Source organism: Aedes albopictus, chromosome 2, assembly GCF_035046485.1.
Source record: "Aedes albopictus strain Foshan chromosome 2, AalbF5, whole genome shotgun sequence".
Lineage (NCBI taxonomy): Eukaryota > Metazoa > Arthropoda > Insecta > Diptera > Culicidae > Aedes > Aedes albopictus.
Window position 1 is genome coordinate 359,406,010 of NC_085137.1, and position 22,066 is coordinate 359,428,075.

The following is a 22,066-nucleotide window of genomic DNA, read 5'->3' on the forward strand; positions in this document are numbered from 1 at the left end:
TTCGTGGCAACCTTAAAACCCATTTGGTACTAAATCTTGTCCTCTTCAAGTAATAAATCCATCCATACACATTATATTTGTACACTTCTGCTTTACTATCCAAAAGAGGTTCCAGTGTTACTCGCAGATTGTAGCTACGCTCTCCGTGGCAGGAAGTCCTCGACTACTCCAGTATCGCCAGATCAGCTACACTCACACAAGGAACCAATGAGATAGCTGCTCGGGACTAACAGTGTATGCGTGTTGGCGATCTTCTATTTTTGGGCGACAATGGCGTCTGCTACGTCAGGTTGCTGGTCAATGTGGGGAAGGGGAGGGAGATGATGCTTGTAACTCTCTTGCCCACTTCTAACCGTTGAGTCCTCTGTACCCGGTCAAGGTCATTCGGTTGTCGAAATGTTGTTTTTGATTATTTTTGACAGTAGAGTTCACGCATTGGTGCGTGGATGTCTGGTGTAATGTGATGGATTGTGTGACGATTACTGTGAAGATGATACGGCACAGTTCACTCGGTTGCATAGCTTGTAGGCGTTAAATGATAGATATACACTGTGCTGTGGAAGCTACAAGGAAGAGGAACGGGGTTTTCAATACGTTTCTGGTTCTAGCAATAAGATGTACATATATGTAAAGAAGAGAGAGAAAGTAGACAGAAAAGTAGGAGCAAAGGGACGAGTAGGAGCAAAGGGATTGAATCCAGGACCTTCTACAGTCCCAAAGGCCCCGATTCAACCAGTCAGTCCGAAGTGGAATAGTTCTTTAATATTGTTCCACGGAATCAGCAAGCGATCTAACAGTTACTGAGATGTGTGGGTATTGAAAGTATTCAAACCTTACGAACTCCATCAATTTAAGCCCTGTGATCGTTGACAATACACATCGTGACGCAGAATTTAGAAGTCAACGACTCCACTCAATGGTCCAGATCAACTATCCACCGTAGAATGGTCTCACGTAATCATTTGAAGTCCAGCTGGTGTTGGAGAGGTTCTGAGGTTCGTCATGAAACCAAGTGTCTTCAATGTTTGATGTGTGGCATGGACCTCGAATGGAACTGTTTGTATTAAAAGTGTTAGAGTTAGTGGTGACAAATAGACCTTCGTTTAACTGTATGGTCCGATAGTTGAGTAGTTCCCATCCAAAGCGCAAGGCCCAACAGATAACGAACACCTTCATCCTCCTACTAGTAGCCATCATCAGCAGAGAGAAGTCATCAATTGTCTAACTTCAGGGAGAATCATAGACAACACTATTTTCAACCAGGATATAGCACTAGTACACTACCATAAGGACATCACTTGAAAAAAGTATTGCGACACTCAGTTGAATATTGCATCACCTTGAAAAGTTTTTGCATCACAGTGATACTCGAAAATCTATGCTGCTAGGTAGGGGTATTAGGGGCATAATGGACACCCGGGGCGAAATGGACACCCCTGTTTTTGCCGAAACCGTTGACTTTTATGTAAAACTTTTAATGCATAAGTGTAAAGGAACAAGTCATGGTTCTATTTTTCAAAAGTACCATATATTTTGCTTCAAAATAACCATAATATCATTCAAATTGAAATGTGTTTTTCATATGGTGAAATTCTTATAATTTTGAATCAGCATCAAATAAGGTCTTACGAGTGTTGGAGTGTGTCCACCATAAAAACAAGTGAATTGTTTCCTTATCTACATGTATACGAAGATTTAGCAAAGGATGAAGTATTTTATTTTTGATCAGAATTTACTTAAAATAACAATTTTAATTTTGTAGTCGATTCGGGGCAAAATGAACACTGGCAGTTACGAATGGATGTACGCGCATTGCATACTGTTAGGCGTTTTAGAAAGTTTGCAAAAAATCAATCCGATTATTTTAGCCTAAAGTTTATTTAATTAACTTAGATGTTATGTAAGCTCGTCTAACATGGAGTATTATATCTGTGGTATTGATCTCCGTAGGCAAATTACTTAACTGATTGATGTAACCAAAGAAATAGCATAAAATATGCAGGGGTGTCCATTATGCCCCGATGGGTGTCCATTTCACCCCGTACCTTTCCTGCCAGCCCCAAAGTACACACGGTTTACAATTCATTATTTCTTCACAATAATGACATTCTACCTGCTGTAAACGATTGAAATACGTAGGAAACAAGTTAAAGTTGTAAGCCAACTGATAATATGTTAAGTTTTTGTCTGTTATACAGGCCTAACATAGTCATTTGCTTAGGGTGTTCATTATGCCCCTAATCCCCCTATATCCCGAAATCCTAATAATCTGAAAAAAATACAGTTTTCAGCAATGTTGTTCAGAAGGTCGTTGAGATCTAAAAGACAAACAGTTTGACTTGCAGTTCCTGTCTACACAAATTTAACCAGCTCTAACTCGCGATTCCGATAAAATGGAAAGTTTATGTCTTCGACAAAATTGTTCAGAAGATCGTTTGCTGTATGAAGATAAGCAGTAGGTTCGTAATTCTGCCGCTAGGTGACGTACTCTGTACGTACGTTAGGATGCGTACTCTGTGTCCCTCGGTAAAGCCCTGGCTACCAATTTCTGGTGTAGATGTGATCTACTTATTACTTGGCAATTGTCTCCGCTAGGTGGTACTAGTGACCTGAATTCCAAGATTCAGAACAAATAAAACTGTATTAGCTTACCACAAAACTCAAGAGAAATTTGGTGATTTTGCCACAAGGTGGCACTAGTAATCAATTTGAAATTTGAACAGCTGTATCTCTGGATTCAAACCACACAGATGTATTGATTCTTCGGCAAAGTTCTTCAAGTTGTCAAAAGCAATTTGGTGTTGCATGTAAAACTTGAAAATTTCTCCGCTAGGTGGAGCTAGTTGCCAATTCGAACTGGTTTATCTCAAGATAATAGAGGAATAGAGATGTGTTGACTTCGCTAACATATTTACGGAGGTTACCATTGAGTAATCTGGCGATTTACTAATTAATCTGAAATTTTACTGCAAGGTGGTACTAGTTGTCAAGTTTCACGTTGAACTGCTGTATCTTAGAATTCTAAGCAAACAGATCTGTGGGGTCTTCGGTAAAGCTCTCTAAGATGTTCGAAAGCAATCTGGCAATGCTCCAATTCATACGCTTGCAAAAAAAAGGCGGAATAGGAAGGGGATGACTCAGTAAAAGGCGGATTGCTGTCAAGTACAGTCCAGGCTTCTACTACACGGTTTCAGTTTTCACGGACTTCTATTACATAGATTCCTATCATTCGACAATCTGTGTTGTAGATAGGCATCCCAGACCTCATGAAACGATCTAATTGGAGGTGTGGGCAAATATCTCAGGCATAATGCTAGATGGTGTCATACTTTCGTTGGCAAAGTTTTTGTTCATGCAACTCCAATGAACATTCAATTAGTTGGCGATTCGGCATATAGAAGCGCTATCCCGTAGCGTAGTTTCTATAGAAGCACTAATATTGCCGCTAGGTGGCACTAGTTTTCAATGTTTTTTTTTTTGTTATCTCGGGATCTAAATCAGGTACATAGATGCGTGTCAACATCGGCAAAGTTATTCAGGAACTAAAAAACAAATTGATGGTACACCGACTGATTGGCCGCTACATGGTGCTAGTTATCAAGTAAAGTTTTGAACTGTTCCATATCGGACTCCGGATACCAGATAGGAAAGTGTCGTCTTAGGCAGAGTTATGAACTTCTCTGTCTAAGAATCCAAAGCAGATAAACAAGAGTCATCTTTGACAATGTTCTTCGGAGGGTTAGGATCAATTTGGTGATTCAGTAATTATTTGGCGATTTTTCCGCTAGGTGGTGCCAGTGTTCATCAAAGTTATCAACTTTTGTATCATAGGGCCCAAAATAAATAGAAAGTTGTCGTCTTCGCCAAAATTATTCGTAAGATCAAAACCTATTTAACGATTCGCCGATAATAGACGATAATAGACAAGTTCACTGCTGCAGCTGGATGGCTCTAGTTATCATATAACTTTGAACTATTTTCTTGAGATCTCAAGCAGATAGAAAAGTATCATATTCGGCAAAGTTCTTCGGACGATCAAGAGCAAGCTAGCAATGCATCAATAGGTTGGAAAGCTCGCCATTAGGTGGCGGTAATGACTAAGTAAAGTTTCGAGCCGCTGTATCTGCGTATTCAAAGTACATAGAAAAGTGTCGTCAGATGCAAGCTGGCGATCTGTAGCCTTAATCACTAGGCTCACTGATGACTGGTGTTACAAGTTGTGAAGTAACATTTCAAACGGCTGTTTCTTAGAAAGTCATCAATTAGTTGACGATTTAGCCGCTAGGTGGCAGGTAGTTAACAACTTTGAACTGTCATGTCTCAGAATTCAGAGCAAATAGAAATGTGTGGTGTTCGGATAAATTCTTCAAGAAGTCAAGAGCAATTTGGAGGTTCACCAATTTATTGATGATTTTGTCACTAGGTGTTTCTGGTTTCAAACAAAACTTTGAACCCATAGCCATTTTATTTCGATTCTTCGCGTAGGGAAGTGGCACCATCTCGGAAGCGTTTCTTTTTTAGACACTTTTGCGCTATAGCTTAGCCATTTTGTCGAAATCATTCCACTTAGTGGTAAGGATTTGGAGACATTGAGAATTTTCTTAATTGTTCGTACCGGAGACATCAACGGTGATAAAGGCTTGAAGTGACGAACCCAAAAGATAGAATTAGCGGAAAATTTGAGTAGGTGATATCCCAAAACTCTGTATATATATCAACTTCAGACAACTTACAGTCATCTGCTATTTTCTATCGTTCAATGATCAAACCTAGAACATCCGGACATTTTGTCACTGTCGACCAGTATAATGAACAACTTTGATCGTAGCACCAAAATAACGCCAGATAACGCCCACAAGCTAATTAATTTTTCACAATCCACATTCGATCTCGATGCACGACTAGGTACTCGCGCTCCATCCCACATCATAGACGCGAATCTGCCCGCGTGATCTTCTCTCCCTAATTAATCAATTTATGCAATCTTGTTCAGGCCCGAGCCCAGCAATGCCATCGATACGTCTTCCCGATCCTCCACCGGGTTCCAATCGAAGCCAAACTTTTATCAATTCAAGTTTCGCGTTGTAAAACACGCACTCTTCCACTGACTGGTGTTATCGATTTCGAGCGATATCAGATGTACACTTCAGGCCAACTCGCCAACGCACAGGACGCTCAGGCAGGTGAACCTGCCCAAATCGATTACCAGCGACACGCTGCCGCACGGTTCGATGCTGTGACTAATTGGTACACGACGGAACCACGCCAGATAAGCTCCCACCACAAGCCACCACACCGACCGGAACGAAGATTTATGTGATCCCGATTGCGATCTGTGGTGGAAATCTCGGGTTCGCAGGTTCCGTTCCACTGCACTGTCGCGTCGTTCGCCAAGAAGTGTCGTAATTACAGTCGAGTTAAGGGGCTGCGTTGTTGCGTACAGAGAAAGGTCCCTTCGTTTCGAGTTGTCGTTCGGCGTTCGTTCGACGACAGAGTGACTGATAGTCTTTATCAGTTGGTGCCATTTGTCTTTGAGAAGTACAAAGTCTGTGAAGTGGAGAATGTGTTTCGGGATGACCGGTTGAGACGATGCAATTGGGAGGAACCCGCATGTCTTACAGTATTTGAACTTAATTTGCTGTATTACTCCTTCCACCTTTCAATTATACTAGGAATTATTTTGGTGAGACAATACGTGCTTTTAGGCTGAAACCTACATTACGTTCCCAAGTAACATTTTAAGTTTTGTTCGGCTCTACAAGAGATCTTCATGACCAATTTTATAAAACTTGCAATAAAACTGAATCATACATCAAAACCTCTTGATAACCTCTTTAAGAGCATCTTCCGGCTAAGTGGACCACTCTCGGTGAGGTTTTGCAAACCGCATTAAGAGTAGCAATAAACCCGTTTTAAAACCTAGTTGAAAAATTCTCGATTGTTGTTGTTTTTTTTTTCAACAAAAACTATGACAGCTCAAGATGCAGAGAAGCTTCTTCGATGGCACGTAAAGTTCAGAAAGATACATCATTCGCAAGTAGAAGCGATTATTTCAAAGCAATATTTCAGTAGTTATTGTGCTGGTAGGCTTATGCTCATTCGAATTCACCGTGAATATTGAGGTTGCAGAATCATAAAATTAATGCGCTTCGAAAATAGTGAATATTATCATCTTGGAATGAAATAAATCAATTTGTGAATTTAGTAAAACTATGTCGAATCACAAGAAAACTCAGCAGAGAGAGTGTATTTATGTGAGCATTTTATGGAAATGGTGGCAAACTATCAATTTATTGCGTATTTGAACTAAATTAACTATTTTCTATTCACGTTAGCTAATTCTTCAATGTAGCGACAACCATAATCAGCGAAAATAAAACGAAAGGAAGTTTACTTTTATGATGACCGCCATAAACCTAGCAGTGTCATAGTTCTGGTTTTCCATCAACAGATGTCGTTACTAATCGAACAGATCGCCATCTGTTGAGAGTTTTAACAGTTTTATTGTGGTAATAATAATTGCCAAAAGGTTTAAATATCGGAAAGTTTTGTTTACTCTCAAAATCTGTCTTTATGGATATCTTCAAGTATACTATAAAACATTTTATCAATGGTTTTCATAAAAGCAGTCATAAAACTGTGAGTTTTAATTATTGCTGTAATAAAACCCTAATAAAAATCAAAGAAAACCAATCAGCAATGAAATTGTTACTTGGGGTTCACACAGATATTGCAGTTTCAAAAAAGCTAAATTTAATTCGTACTTAAAATTGAAGAAAAATGAGCAAACAATTCTGAAAAATAGTCGTCATTCAGCAAACACCTGGGAGAACACATTTTACACCCTTTCCTCATTCAAAACATTCATTAATCCTAGTGTCACGACTTTCCCACCAAGAGACGTTTCTAATTGCATGTTTTTTCCTCTTCCTTCACAGGTGTTGGTTGTTCAGCCCACATCGCCCTCGGTACAGATTAAGGAACCTCCACCCAGCCCTGGAAGTCCTTCGGCTGAAAACATGTATGCAGCCCCCGGCCCGCTCTACGTGCAGGTAAGACCTCGTTCGCATACGAGAAATAATAATAAAAAAATACACACCAGAGCATATCGGAAAGACTCTCCAATAAATCATTTCTCAAATCGCCGCCGTTGCGATTATTTTGCGTGTTTTTGTCCTTCGCTTCGGCGCGCTAATAATGCGAACGACCTGCGCGCGCCAAACAACTCTCGAATTGGAGGACACCACAAAGCCTGCTGTCGCTCTAATCTGACACCAACAATCGAAATCTAGCTTTTTTTTGTTTTATTTCCTTCTCTCGGACTCGGACTCGATGCCACCACTCTACGCCTGATTTTTGATGCCTTAATTAGGCTAGAGAAACACAATCCGAGGATTAGGGTGTCCCCGCAACCAACAACCTGGCAACACTGCTGTCATCGTGACAGCTGATTTGAGTTGTTTGATGTTTCCACCAACCAGCTGACTTCGTTCGAAAGCTCGTCCAACTTGATGATGGTGGATGACATCGCAGAGGAAAATTAGCATATTTACATAAACAAAACCTACCCAGAGTAGGGGCCGGCCCCAGATCCCAAAACGCACCGGGGAGATTGACAGCTCCCGAAAAAAAAAGCCAGCTTTCGATGTTTGGGGTTGACACGCAACAACGAGGCTCGTTCGTCCATTTCGTCTCCTCCATTATCTAAGAAGGGTCGCGCGGGACAAGTTCGAAACTGAATCGTTAATTAGATTGAGAAATGATTTCACTTTTCCAAACCGAACAACTGTCATTCCGATAGGCCTTCTGGTCGGCTTCCAAAATACACTTAACACGAAAAAAAAAATAAAAATAAAAAAACAAAAACGAAGTGTTAACCTACTTATCAATATTGATTGGTGATTTAATTTGGTTTTCTGTTTCTTCTTTCTTCTTTCCGAAATTAAAACAGGGTCCATCTCATCAGGCCAGTTCGGCTGCGACAGCAGGTTCCAATGTGAACACAAATTCGCCCAGCCCCTCCTATGATCAGTACGGCATGTACCAGCAGAGATTAGGGTAAGTTTCAGTTATACCGTGCACGGTGTGCGAGAATTTGGTGAAAATTCTCTGAAAAGTATGATAATTTTGTCGTTGTTGAATGCCGACTCTTCATAAAAAAACACGAAAAGATGCTGAACGTGATTGCCTACTGTATTTCTATAGTTTTCTTTTCCTGGGAATGAACTTGTCTCATAAGATATTACTTAGAGGGTTTCTAGGATGTTCCCGGAGGTTTATTAGAAGTTTTAAGTGGTTTCAAGTGCATTTTAGAGAGTTTCAGAAGGGTTTTAGATATGTTAAGAGCGAACCAGGGGATTCCAGGAAGGGAAAACATTCTTTTGCATATAATAAAAGGTCATGAATCATCCATGAACAATTGCCAAATGATCCACTGAAAACTTTTCAATATTTCATAGAAGCATATAAGAAAACCATAATGCAGTCAGAGCGATGAAAAATTGTCGAATGGTCCCTTCTTTTCGTAAAAATTTACAATAAAGAATTCCAAAAAATCATAAACAGCTTCATGAACTGTTTGAAACAAGCCCTAGAATGATCCATAAAAAAATGGAAACGATCATTTAAAAAATAAGATAATAAGCCCAAAAAAATAAGTAAACGAATCACAGAAATTATGAAATGATCCATAACATATAAATAATGATCCCTATAAAATTGGAAAACAATCCAAAAAATATAAGAAATAATCCATACCACTTTTGAAATGACCCGTAAAATTAGGAAAATGATCCATAAAATATGGATCCAATAAAGCCATGGACAACTTTTTCGTAAAATTTACACTGTAGGTATATGGATAATTTCTTAAATTTTATGGATCATTTCCTATATTTTATGGATCTTTTTTTCTGTGGATTTTTAAAATATTTTATGGATCGTTTCCCTATTACCTACGGATCATTTTCTATTTTTTTATTGATCATTTCTTATTTTTATGAACAATTCTAGGGATCCTTTCAGCCATTTCATGGAGCAGTTCATGAAATTCTGGCATTTTGTACATTTTGTACATTTCACGAAAAGAAGAAACTATACGACAATCTTTCATGGATTCAAAAGACTGCTTTATGGTTTTCTGGTATGCTTCTATGGAATATTGAAAAGTTATCGATGGATCATTTGGCAATTTTTCATAGATCGTTTTATAAGTTTAACGGTGCAAACATTGGACTGCCCATTCCAGTTCTGAGGGGCGTTTCATGGAGTCTCGAGGGGTTTCAGGGGGTTTCGTTGCTCTTCAAGGGATTCGCGTATTTTTTTTTCTTTTTGTTTACTTACTCTCCTTGCAAACACGAGAAAAAACAGGTTGGCCTCTCAGTCATCATTCTCTTTCTCGTGTTTGCGGAGGAGAATTAGAAAGAAAAAATAGAATGTTGACAAAGCCAATATTTTAGGGATTTCAGCAGATTTTCGGGATAGATCAGAAAAGGCATTTCAGGAAAGCTAGATGATTTTAAGGGGCATCAGGAACGTTTCAAGGATGTTTCAGGATATCTCAAGTGGTTACATGGAACATTAGGGGCGTTTCAGTGAACTTGAGCAGCGTTTCAGGAGTGTTTTATTTTCTTTCCACGAAGAGATGAACCAGCCTAGGGCTGAAAATCTCTATAATAAAGAAATAATAATAATTTCTTTCCAGATTCATCTCGACATTTCTCTCCTAAAGTCTTCAAGAGTCTCCTTTCAGAATTCTTGATTCTTTTTCATAACAAACCTTTCGACCATTCTAGGAAGAGTTTCTGGCGAAATTCCACAAAAAAATATGGTTGAATGGCCTTGTAAGTCACTGGTGGATTACTGGTGGAATTCCTCAAAAATTTATCCTCTCAGGAATTTTTACCTGAATTGCTTCAAAATTTCCGTTACGGGTTGCAACGCCAACTGATTCTAGTACATGGCATTTCTGTTTCTGAAATAGGGTAAGTCTACCAATTATGGCTATAGTACCAATCATTCGCCATAGTTGATTTTCACCCTTTAACGATATATATCAACAATAATAAAAATGTGAACAACAGATCACGTTCACAAAAGATGGTTGCACACATTTAAAGTCCACATTTTGCTCAAATTATGGTAGAAATAAATCATTTTTCGCCATAGTGTACCAATTATGGCTGATCCCATAAGAAATGCATGCAAATAGTGCGAAAAGGAACTGAAGTTAAAAAATGTAGCCATAACTGGTACATGGTTCCTATCATTGGCGCACGCTTTAATAAATACTAAAAGTAGTTTTGGCTCCGTTTTTATATTTTTCCTGTAAGGTATGGAAACTAAACTATCTTTCAACATATTGGTGATATTCGTTGGTCTTCTCGCTATTTTTGTATAAATAGTTTTCCTTAGGTAGTGCCATAATTGGTACAGGCACCCTAATCCATCAAAATCTTCTAGCAAAGGAATTCCGTTAAGAGTTTTTCGGTTTACCACTGAAGTCCTTAGAGTAATATTAGAGTAAAACGAAACTGAATGGATTTCCTCAAATTTTGTTTTTTTTTTATAAATATCGGAGCAATATTCTCAAAATCGGTTTTCATCCCAAGAAACAGAAGTAGCTGAATAATAGCTTCTTAAGCAAAAGTTTGCGGAAGAGTAGTTGGTTCAACTTGTATACAGCGAAAATGTTCGTTGGGATACCTTTTTGGAGGATGGATAAGGGTATCTTCTCATTTTCTTTTCCTGATGAAAATGTTTTTCTTTTTACATTTTTTTTAAATTTTGTTTAAAAATGGTTTTTGTAAAAATGACAAAAAATGTCCACCAGGAAAAATCAAAAGACACCCTTATCCTTCCTCTCAATGTGTGTGAAACCCGATTTTGAAAACATTGCTCCGTGATTTTTTTTTATAAATCTCTACAATAGTTATTAAGAAGAACCTGTTTTTTGTACTCTTTTTATTGATGAAAAATGTTTTTTTTATTATTTAAATATTGTTCTAAAAACGAATCGGTTTCCATACAGATATAGAATAAGGATCGAGGTATCTCCTGTTTTTTTCTGGTGGAAAGCGTTTTTTTTTTTGTTTTTACAGGCTTTTACAACAAAATTTTTATTTTTTTTAACTTCATCAACATTTTTCCCTGGTAGATTAAGTTTTTGGACAGGAAAAAAAAAACAGGAGATACCTTGAGCCTTGATTTTCTTATGGTACCAGATTTTGAAAATATTGCTCCGTTTTTTATTAATCCAAAACCAAAAAATGAGGAAATGCATCCAGTTTAGCTATAATAGCTAGTTCGTCACACAGCGAGGGGGAACTTTGAAAAAAAAATGAAACCATGAGAATCTCTGCATATATTTACCATGGCTATTTTACGTTGATTTATCCATTCAAGTCTAGATGCATTCCTAAATAATCTTTCAAGAGTGTCTCACTAAGTTTGTCTTTGTTACTTTCCACGTTAACCCTCTAATACTTATTTTTTATTTGGACCTAAAGATGATTCTTTTAAACTCGCGATTTTGTGAATTTTGGCTTTTGATTTTTTGAATTTTTACTTTTGAATATCTCTACACTTTTATTTTTTTTCTGAGAACCTTTTATCGATTTCTCAAAACAAAAATATATTGAGTTTTTTTGATTATTTTTGAAATAATTATTTACATTTTTTTTCATGGAACATTAATTAATTCGTGTAATTTTAAGAAAAACAATTTAAGAGTGTATTCAACTCCCCTAAATCCTTTTGCTATAAGAAAATGGTAAGAGAAAATTTTAAATATACTAATTGTTACGATTCAATACAAAATAAAAAAATAGATCTGAACGGCAACCAAACATCAATTTTACAATAATTTTAAACAAATATCCTCAAACATAAAAAGACATCAATAACTATTTTGAGATTCATAAAACAGTCCTTAATATCAGCCAAAAATAAATTGATTAGCTAGGAAAGTAAAAAAAAACACAAACTATACCCTGTTTAAAGGCGGGGTTGGGTATTAGATTCAAGAATTCCTCCAAACATTTTCAGCTACCATTCTTTAGAGGAGGGGTTTTAAAAATTTGAGAGTTTCTTCAGAAATACCAGTTGTTTTTTTTTTCTTTTTTAAAGTTTCTATGCTTGGAGCTTAACTTTTAATTTTCTCAAGATTTTTTTCTAGAAATTCAACTTGATATATAGTAGCGTTTGGCTTATTTCTCCTGGAACACTGTCTGGTGGACTCTGACAGACCTTCATCATTATGTTCCTCCTCCTAGAAGTATTTACGGAAATAATTCGAATGGAACTTTTGGCGCATGTTTTGGAGAAAACTGTGTAACTGGAAGTTTCAGAAATCATGTAAAAAATTAAAAAAAAAAAGAAAGTTTTCCACCAGAAACATAATCTTCAGATTTTATCATCTTAAGCAATTTCAGGTGTCATTCCTGGATGAGTCTTCCAGAAGAAAATCTTAATTTTTCCTGACGAAAATCTGTTGGTTTTGTAAAATCCCGCAGAAAAAAGTTGGTAGTGAAAAATTCAGAGGAAGTCCCGGTTGAGTCTATGCCGCAATCTTTCAAAGAATTTATTTCCGATTTACTGCCAGAAATGTGATTTCAATAACTTTCTTTAGTGTATCGCTCCTAAAAAATCTCAAGAATACCCGATGGAATTTACAGACATACATGAAAGCAACCGAACTCTTGCTAACACAAGAGTTTCCGGCTGAATTTCAAGAAGCCAAGTTAGTCAAATATCGAGAAAAATATCCTTGAGCATACTGTGAATCAATTTCTGGAGGAATCTTTTTGATAGTTTCTGTAAAAAAGTCCTAGACGTATGTAACGAGTATGTTACGGAATTAATAAAAAAAATATTCAAGCAATCACTAGAACATTGTGTAACAGTAACCCTAGAAAAAATCTGCGGCAAGTTTTTTTTTTTTCAGAAATATCCGAATGAATTTGTGTGGATTATTTCCGATAATTTTATTCTAAAAATCTGTAATAATTGCTGGAGCGATAATGAATGCAAGCTGCTAAATAATACAAGAAAAAAAAAGAAAAAAAAAATATGAAGGTATTGCATTTTTCCCAGAACCTCTTCATTTTTTTTCAAGAATTCCACAAAATTTGCAAACATTAATTTATCCAGCAGAACAGAGCCATAACATGGTTCGACGGTGTCCTTTGCTAGTTCCCAGATTGATGCTCTACAACTTTTGGCAGTTGTATGATTGCCAAAGTTACAATAAAAGTAGTGTTTTTAATTCGCAGCAATGAGTTGGTTTAGAAGAGAGCTTTTTTATTTTATTTAGGTACCATGATTCGTTTCGGAAATTTGACTCTTTCATGAACTTAGCTTCAAATTTCATTGTAAATTATTTCAGTATTTTTTATTTTTTCAACAACACAATTAATTTATTAGAAAAAGTTTTTAAAGTTTTATGATTTTCCTAGAGTCCTTCGACGATATTTTCTTCTATTTTTCGAGATAAGTTGTTCAATAAGTTTTCAAAGAATTTTCTTCTGATTTATTTATAATTTTTTTTCCATCAGTAACTAATAGAGCTATCAAAGCAACAAATTTTGAAGTAACGAGTAAAGAAGCATAAATGAAAAATTCATGAACAAATATTTAAAAAAAATGAATTCAAAGTTAAAGAATTTTTGGAGACCTTCTCAATTTTTTTTATTTCAAAAATAATTGAATGGCATTCAACTGAAGGCATTTGATTGAAAATTTAGCATGTGAAAATGCTGAGAAATTTTCAAAAACTTGTATTGATTTTCAGAAATTTTCAAAAGAGTTTTAAAATATATAGGGTGCGAGCACCGGTTTTGGCCAGTCTAAGGGAGATCATTTTTCTAAAAATAACCAATAATCCAATGAAAACTACCAATGTGTAAAATGAAAGGTTTCGATCTGTACTCTATTAGAAAAATGCAGAAATCAAGCTAATACTTGATTTTTGTATTAAAAGTGGCACTGGCCAAAATAGAAGCCTTGCCGCAGTTTTGGCCATATTCTCAGCTTTGGTTTCTATTTTGGCCAATCACGTGTATTTCTTATGGGAGTGGCCAAATTAGAAGCACCCTGGCTAAAATAGATTTATGGGAGCTGATTTTTTAAGGAAAATTATTTTTTTTCTTCCAGTTTTCAATCAAAATGTATGGTTTTAGCAGCTGCATTCGTATTATTATATTAGAATCTACTAGTAAAAAATAAGTTTATGCCAATTTAGATCGTTACAGGCTGAATACCGCACTATGGCCAAAACTCCGGGCTGGCCAAAACTGAAGCTTCTACCCTATTTTTTCGTCTTATTTGCGAAAACAGAAAATCAAAATTTATTTCTAAAAATATACATTCCGAAGTAAAATAATACTACATATTTTCCAAAGCTAAGAATAGAGGAGCAGGCAAAATATGTATTAGTTCCGTAATTGTTTATTACTAACTTAGTCCTGGTGCAATGGGCCGGAGACGATCTCCATCCTAGGCGATTGTTTGCCATCATTTAGACCCGCAGCCTAGAGTTCCTTTAGCAGCTCCATCAGTGGCGTCTCGTTACATCACATTTTACCTGTTCAACGACCCCAACAATTTAATTTGCGTAGGATTCAGGATCAGAATCAAATTGCACATGGACCAAAATTACTAATCTCGTCATTTTCTACAACCTTCAAGCCAATTTGTTGAGAAAATCCAAGTATTTCCATTCGTTGAACAGGTAGATTTGAGGTTAGGGAATTGCCACTGAGCTACATAATCATTTAGATATATTTCTAAAAAACTCATCCATACATGTTAAGCGGATTGTGATAAATATTTTCCAAGAAATCTGGCAGCTTTTATCAGCGCTTTTGAAGTGTGTGCTAAGTTTCCCTTGGGATGTCCACAATAATTTCGAAGAAGCTTTTACCTGAAATTTATGTAATAATAATATGTAAAGGAGCCTTCAGGTATAGTCTTGCAAGCTTTTTTTTTTGAAAAACGCTCTGTACAAAATTGAAGAAATTTCTCAAGGCAGCCATATAAAAATTGTTTCAAGAATTTTTAAGAAACTCTTGAATAAATACTTCTAAATTTTTTGAAGAATTGCAATTTATTTTCTTTTGAATGATGTAACCAGCTGATCATCTCATCAATAGTGATGAATTGACGTGACATGTAGAGTAAACTGGGAGATTTAAGTTTATTTAATATAATAGACGTAACAGTTACAATTATCCATAAAAAAGTAATTCCTACAAGAGTTTTTCCTCGGATAGCATTTTTTCATTGATGTTTTCAGGGAGTTTACTCAGCAGTTTACGAAGTAATCCATCCCAAGGCATGATAGCAATTAAAAAAACATTTCTAAAATTTAAAGGATATTTTTGGAGACATTCGGGAGGATCACTGTAGCTGTACTTGAAGGAGTATTTGAAGTAAGGAGTCCTGAATGAATGCCTTTTTGAATTTGTGAGAAAATATTGCTAGAATTTAAGGTGAAAGTACTAGAAAACACTGGATTGACCTCTGAAAAACATTGTGTATTAGATTATTTGGAATATGGAAAATTATTTAAAACATTCTGTAGTTGGTATATTAAAGAGTGCCTTTGAACAAGCATGTCCTATCGTTCTTGATGATTTATTATAGACATATCGGCACATTGCTATAACTTTTTATCTTATAAACACGTTGTTCAAAGCTCATTATGTAAGTCATAAACGGCAAAAACTTAATTGCATTCGGTTCATGGAATCCGGAGATATAACCGTTCAAAGTTGGTTATTGAATAATAATGCCTTTCATTGAGATCTTTTTAACTTTATGTAGAATAGCCCGTTCTCTCCACTGATAGAAAACTAGTGGACCAACTTACAGCAAAAATTTGACAATTTTGAAAGCACTTTTCAAGAAGTAACAGCTACTTGGCCATTTTTTGAAAAATTAATGTTTTGCCTGTCCCGATCATTTTGTCAATCCCCTATACTTGTACCTATACAAAATCTATTTCAATACCTTCATTTAGTTAACTTTATCTAAATATAATTGAATTGTGGTCATAGCAGTTGAAGAGTGATTTAAGAGGGGTGCACAGGAAAGAAGTGGAAGAGGTGGTCGATGGACGTTTGAGGCGAGTTTCAGTTGGGGCATGGAGACGTTTAGATCCTTAGGGGTATCTAAGAACTCCCTTGAGTATAAATCATTAGGTCTATTAGCATAACTTATCATTTGAAGCACTATGATCAAAGTATAGCTCATACAGCCTTACACCACTATGGTCGCTCAAGCAGTGAATTCAATAAACGTTTCCTACCTTCAAGAACTGTCTTGAGTATTCTCACCCCTCTTAAATCATCTAAAATGCATTGAACCGCTAAAAACCCGGACTTTCCTTCAACTCTGCTTGAAGTCATTGAAGCCCCCTGGAACCTCCAGAAACGCCTTCAAAAGCCTTGAAATAATCTGAAATTTCTCATAAAACCCACTGAGAATCTATAAACTTGTCTAAAAATCTACTGAAGGCCCCCTTCGATACTCTCGGAACCCATTGAAATATGTGTATGGACCCTGAAACCTCTTCAAACGCCTTGATACTCCTAAAACCCATGAGACCTCGTTAGCTTCTCTTAAATCCCACTGAAGAATCTTGTAACCCCCTAAAAATCCCTGAAGCCTCTTGAAACGCATTGAATCGCTTGGAAACCTTTTACAAACTCTTCTGAAATCGTCCTGTAATTCCCTAATGCCTCATGAACCCCCCCTAAAACCTCCCTGAAACCCTTCTGAAATCCTGAAGTGACTTACAATCACTTGAAAACCCCAATCTGAAGTTTATGTTATTTTTCTAAGCATGACCTGATTTCAAGACCGCACTCAACAACGACAAAAGGTAGACCATTTTCCCAAGGTTGTAACAGTTTCGAACTTCTGCACCTTTTTTCTATGTTATATATCTCGATTCTAATGTGTATGTTTCCCTCCCCTTCCATTCCAGCCCGGGAGGTGCGGCGTTCATCACCGAGCCGTACACCTACCGCGAGTACTTTGATCAGCAGGGCTATGCTCCGGCCCGTACGACCATTTACGGTACGGCGGAATCGGACGGGCCCCCGCCCGCCACCACCTACGAGGGTCGCTACTCGTCCAAGACGATCTACACCAAAACGATCACCTCCGCGACCGGCCTAACGGTGGATCTTCCCAGTCCTGATTCGGGTATTGGTGCCGATGCTATTACTCCCAGAGATCAGAATAATGTACAACCGTCCTTCGATTATACAGAACTGTGCCAGGCGCCGACCGGGCTGCTGGACCCGAACTCCAGCGGCATACCGGCATCGGTCGCCAGCCTGCAGCGGAACCTGGTGGTCAACGGTGGCCAGAACAGTCCGACGACGTCGATTGGCAGTGCGACGGCACCGCCCCGGTCCCGACCGTGGCACGACTTCGGCCGGCAGAACGACGCCGACAAAGTGCAAATACCAAAAATGTAAGTATTTTTTGATTTTATTCGAAATGGAGACGCAAATTCGAAATGAGACGCGCGAACGAACTGTAGAATGTCAAGTTGAAGTGGTTTTATGGGTTTCAGGTGATTTGTTTGTTAATATAACGAATTTGATGGCGTCTAGGTATTCTGCTTTTGAATTCCCCAAAGAAAAGGGAATTCAAAAGCAGAATGCCTAGACGCCATCAAATTCGTTACATTAACCAAAAATCCACCTGAAACCCATAAAACCACTTCAACTTGGCATTCTACAGATCGTTCGCGCGTCTCATTTCGAATTTGCCAACCAGCCCCAAGTCACTGACAGCGCGATTATCCCTGGTCAGCAAAATATGGAAAAGGAAATCATTAAACAGATTTAAATGCAAATATGGCTTCCTTGGCCTTTCTTCGTCTCGACCGTGCTTGCTACCTCCTCCCTCCGTCAGAGGGCTTGAGCTAGACGACCACATCAGCCTAAAATAGATCACTTCCTCTTCTGTCCCCGTCTGAGACGACGACGACGACGACGCTCGCGATCACATCGACGACGACGGCTTGATGGTGCGAGCATGCGTGCGACCCGCACCACGCACCGCCTCTCTAGAGTCTAGTCTAGATGATGGCGTTTCGTTATCGGATCAACGACGACGACAGGGACAAATTCGGATTGGATCGAATTGGATCGGTTTAGGCTCACACGCCGAACGGCATGGCATTTCCATTAAAATGAAATCAAATCAGAGCACTACCTGAGCGGCCTTCGGCTGCATTGGATGGCACCGTCATCGTGGTGTTAGTGATAGCAATGCAATTAAATTGCAATTAAACCTTGTTTTTTTTCTTGCAATTGCAACGGTTCCTCGGTTCCCGGATGGATTCGACGGGGGATCTGGAGGTGAAATGGGCATATTGTCGGTCAAAATGACGTGAAAAGTTTGAAATTGGCGATGTTTTCTCAGACGGTTGTATTCAATAGAAACATTGGTGAGCTCGTTCCATGCTACTGTTTTTCTGCAATTATTCGTACACCTATCTTTAACTTCGATTTCTTCATTGGACTAGACTATCTGAACAAATTTTAGTAGGGTATCGCGCCACTTGGGCGGTGGCTTCTATATTCGTCTGTTTTCCACTATAACTCAGTCAATTTCGAACCAATTGACTTGAAATGTTGTACACGAGTAGATATTATACCTATCTCACCACATTCCTAAAGTTGTGTCAATTGGTTCAAATTTGACTGAGTTATAGTGGAAAACAGACGAATATAGAAGCCACCGCTCAAGTGGCGCTATTCCCTATATTTTCAATGAAGTGTAGAATTGGCATCAAGTTAAAACACTCATTATAAAAAATTAAAAAAAGGAAAAAAATCGATTGGAATTCAACGAATTCTGTTTTACCTAGATGTCCTTTTTTTTTTGTTTTCACAGTTCCAAAGTTGAAAGGTCTTTGAAACTGCAAGGCTGCCAAACTTTTCACAACTATAGTCCTTAGTATGTTCAATTCACCGCAAATCCCCCTGCACGACAAGTGCTCTATATATCCAACTCAGCCAAATTCCGTCCCGGGATTCATTAAGCGAGAGACCCAAGAAAGACTCAGCAGAATGCCTCGGCAATCGGCATCGCTTATCTTAAGCTGCAGTTGTTGTCCTCACTTATGCTGGCCAGGCAGGCGGCGGCAGTGGCAGGGCGATCGGTCTGCGAAAAAGGCTCTTTGCAAATTCATTCACATTCACGTATCCGTCGAGTTCATTCATCGAAAGGATCCTCCGGCCGCCGACGGGGAAACAGTTATCTACCCGCACGAGGAAACGAGGAATGGAGATTAAATTTCAATTAGTAGGTACACTTTGCTCGACTTCAAGTACCCGGAGTTGGTTGGTGCAATAAGAGTCGACGGCGCGGCGCTGAGGTAATGATACAGGGTGGTGCTTAAGTCAGGCGGGAAAATGTCCATTTCGGTTAATCCACCTGAGGGTACGGAGGAGGGAGGTAGGATGAGGAAGGTCTGATGACGATTTGATTGAGCTCGACTCGAAAGAGTCTTTTCCGGGGCGGTCCGAGAATTGCACTTGCTAACGGGGCTGTCTTTGTTTGTGAAGTGAGAGTAATTGATATGGTCGTGAGGCGCCTGCCTTTTCGATGATGGAGGGTGCCCTAACCTTTCTAATGGTGGCGTTAATGGAACCTCTGGGTACGGAGTATGTGTGTGCTGGAATCACACACAATGCCACAATTGGCAAAAATGGATACCACCATACAAGAAGTATGTGTTCTTATCCTAACAACCTCAAGAACAACCATAGAATGCTGATGTTGATGTCAAAAGGTACCTGAGTAATTTAATGAAGCCCAAATGATTATTACTTTAAAACGTCTATCCAAGACAAATCTATCAAAACAATTCCTTATAAATCATTATCTAGGGGAAATTGCCTATTCTCGGCCGTTTTGTTCTCTTCGTCTTTGGGGGTTTTTTGAAACCTATTGAACTCAGAGTTGATCTCAAATCCTTCCCAACTAAGTTGAATTATATGGCCAAGTTTCGGGCAATTTTGCTGACAAAAAACCCCCATGACGAAGAGAACAAACCTGCCGATAATACCCATTGGTACCCTATTAGACACATTCTACCGTGACATTACAACATTTTGACGCTTTTTTGGTCAGATTTTCCACTATGACTTGTAAATTCGACCGTAAACCCTCAAATATTTTTTGCATATTCGTCACGGTAGAATGTGTCATTACAACAAACATGCATATTTTAGGTTTATTACATATTACACAATAGGGTATGGATTTTTTTTTTGAAAATAGCTGAAAAGTTGAATTCGAAACACAAAAAAAAACTTCGAGTTTGAGTCAAAAATATTCAGATATAGAGGCGGCACAAATAGGGTAAATTGTGCATTTTTGGCAGTTTTATCCTCTTCGTCATGGGTTTTTAAAGCTGTTGAACTCAGACTTGGCCTCAAATCCTTCCCAACCAAGCTATATTATACGACTAAGTTTCAGGAAATTTGGCCGACAAGAACCACTCATGACGAAGGGAACAAACCAGCAGATAATACCCAACGTCACCGTACCATAAAGTTTAATTTACTCGAAAAAAACAAGCTTTCAGTTGAATTGTCATTTTTTTTTTAATTTTATTTTTTGTTTATTTTTTTTTATTTGTGAGCTAATAAACCTTTTCAGTTTTCAAAACATTTTCATTCTTTCAGCGTAGTTCTTTTTAAATTCGATGTTTGAATAAACCTTTGTGTCGTTTTTTTTTTCAAAATCACTTAAAATTTCTTTTTTTTTCATTTACTCTTTTTGTTTTTAACTTTTGGAACCAAAAACTTTCCAATTACTTGATTAATTTCAATTTTTTACATACTCTGACAGCGGGTTTGGACTTCGTAAAATGTCGTAAACAAACTATTATCTTTCTTCATTATCATTTTTTAGCTTTGAGTAGTTTTTTTTTTTCAATTGAAATTCAAAAACACTTCAATATCTCTTTATTTTTTTCAAAAAAAAAAGAATAAATTTAATTTTTTTTTTATTTTCATTACCGAGCTTTTTAACGCAAAGCTAGTTTATCTTGGGCCCATGGCTTTACTTTCCTTCCGAAGGAAGAATCCACATTATTGTGAGTTTGTCGGGACTCGGGAGTGGGATTCGATTCCAGGTTCCAGGTCGTTGTGAAATTTCCATCAACCACTCTTTTAACGGTCATTTTAAATCTTCATAGTTGTTGCTATCACAACCAGAGGCGCGCGCATCGTTTTTTTTTTTGGGGTTTGACGTTTCACACTAGCGCCTTCTGTTGACGATATTGCATATCGCAGACGCAGTGTTCAGGAGCAATGTAGATGCCAAAACGTCTGTCCTTAAGAACCATAAGAAATCAAGTCTTTACTATTTTTTTTTAATTATTAGCCTTAGTGTTTGTATAATGCGTGATCATGCATTCCAAGTTAAAAAATGGGTACTTTAACTTTATTTTATTCATTGATTCAATTTTTCATATTTGAATTTCCATATTATAAAATTTGTTTGGATCCGTGCAAATAGTTTACTTGCGAATTTGACCAATTAGTGCCTTCCTTATTTTAGACATTATTAAAAAATAGCATTGATTCGCAACAATTAAAATATTTCAAATTTACCCCAAACATTCTTACATAGTTAAAAACTTCAGAGGTGTTCAATACATTCTAGAACTATTTTTCTCAAAATTACACAAAAAATAAAATTTTCAAAAAAAAAAATGAAAATTTCAACAAAAATCATAAAATTAAAAATAAAAATGTTTGAAAAACGGTATCTCAAATAGGCTTTCAAGAAAAATATTAAAGTGTAGGGATGCTCAAGCACAAAAATTAGAAAAAAAAAAACAAAAACTAAAATCCACAAAATCACGAATGTAGAAGAATTGTCTACCAAATAATGTTTAAATCGATTTTAGATGACGAAAAATAATAGCTAGATCAAAATTCAGTTTTTTTTTTAATTTTCATTTCTGTGTATTTTAGCTTATGCTAATTCCACACTCAAAATCAAAGTATTTTTTTAGTCAAAAAGGAAG

The 22,066-nt window shown here is 37.4% G+C and overlaps 1 protein-coding gene across 10 annotated transcripts in view; it reads left to right on the forward strand.

The window, feature by feature from the left end:
- LOC109406167 (protein grainyhead) overlaps positions 1 to 22,066 on the forward strand; it is an 827,965-nt gene that overhangs the window by 628,427 nt on the left and 177,472 nt on the right. For 9 of the 10 annotated variants that reach the window (XM_062852842.1, XM_062852845.1, XM_062852841.1 and 6 more), the window contains exons 5-7: positions 6,939 to 7,052; positions 7,952 to 8,058; positions 16,988 to 17,482. In XM_062852842.1, coding sequence (XP_062708826.1) covers positions 6,939 to 7,052; positions 7,952 to 8,058; positions 16,988 to 17,482 — 716 coding nt within the window. The remainder of the gene's footprint in view (positions 1 to 6,938; positions 7,053 to 7,951; positions 8,059 to 16,987; positions 17,483 to 22,066) is intronic. The other variant, XM_062852843.1, reaches the window with a different exon arrangement.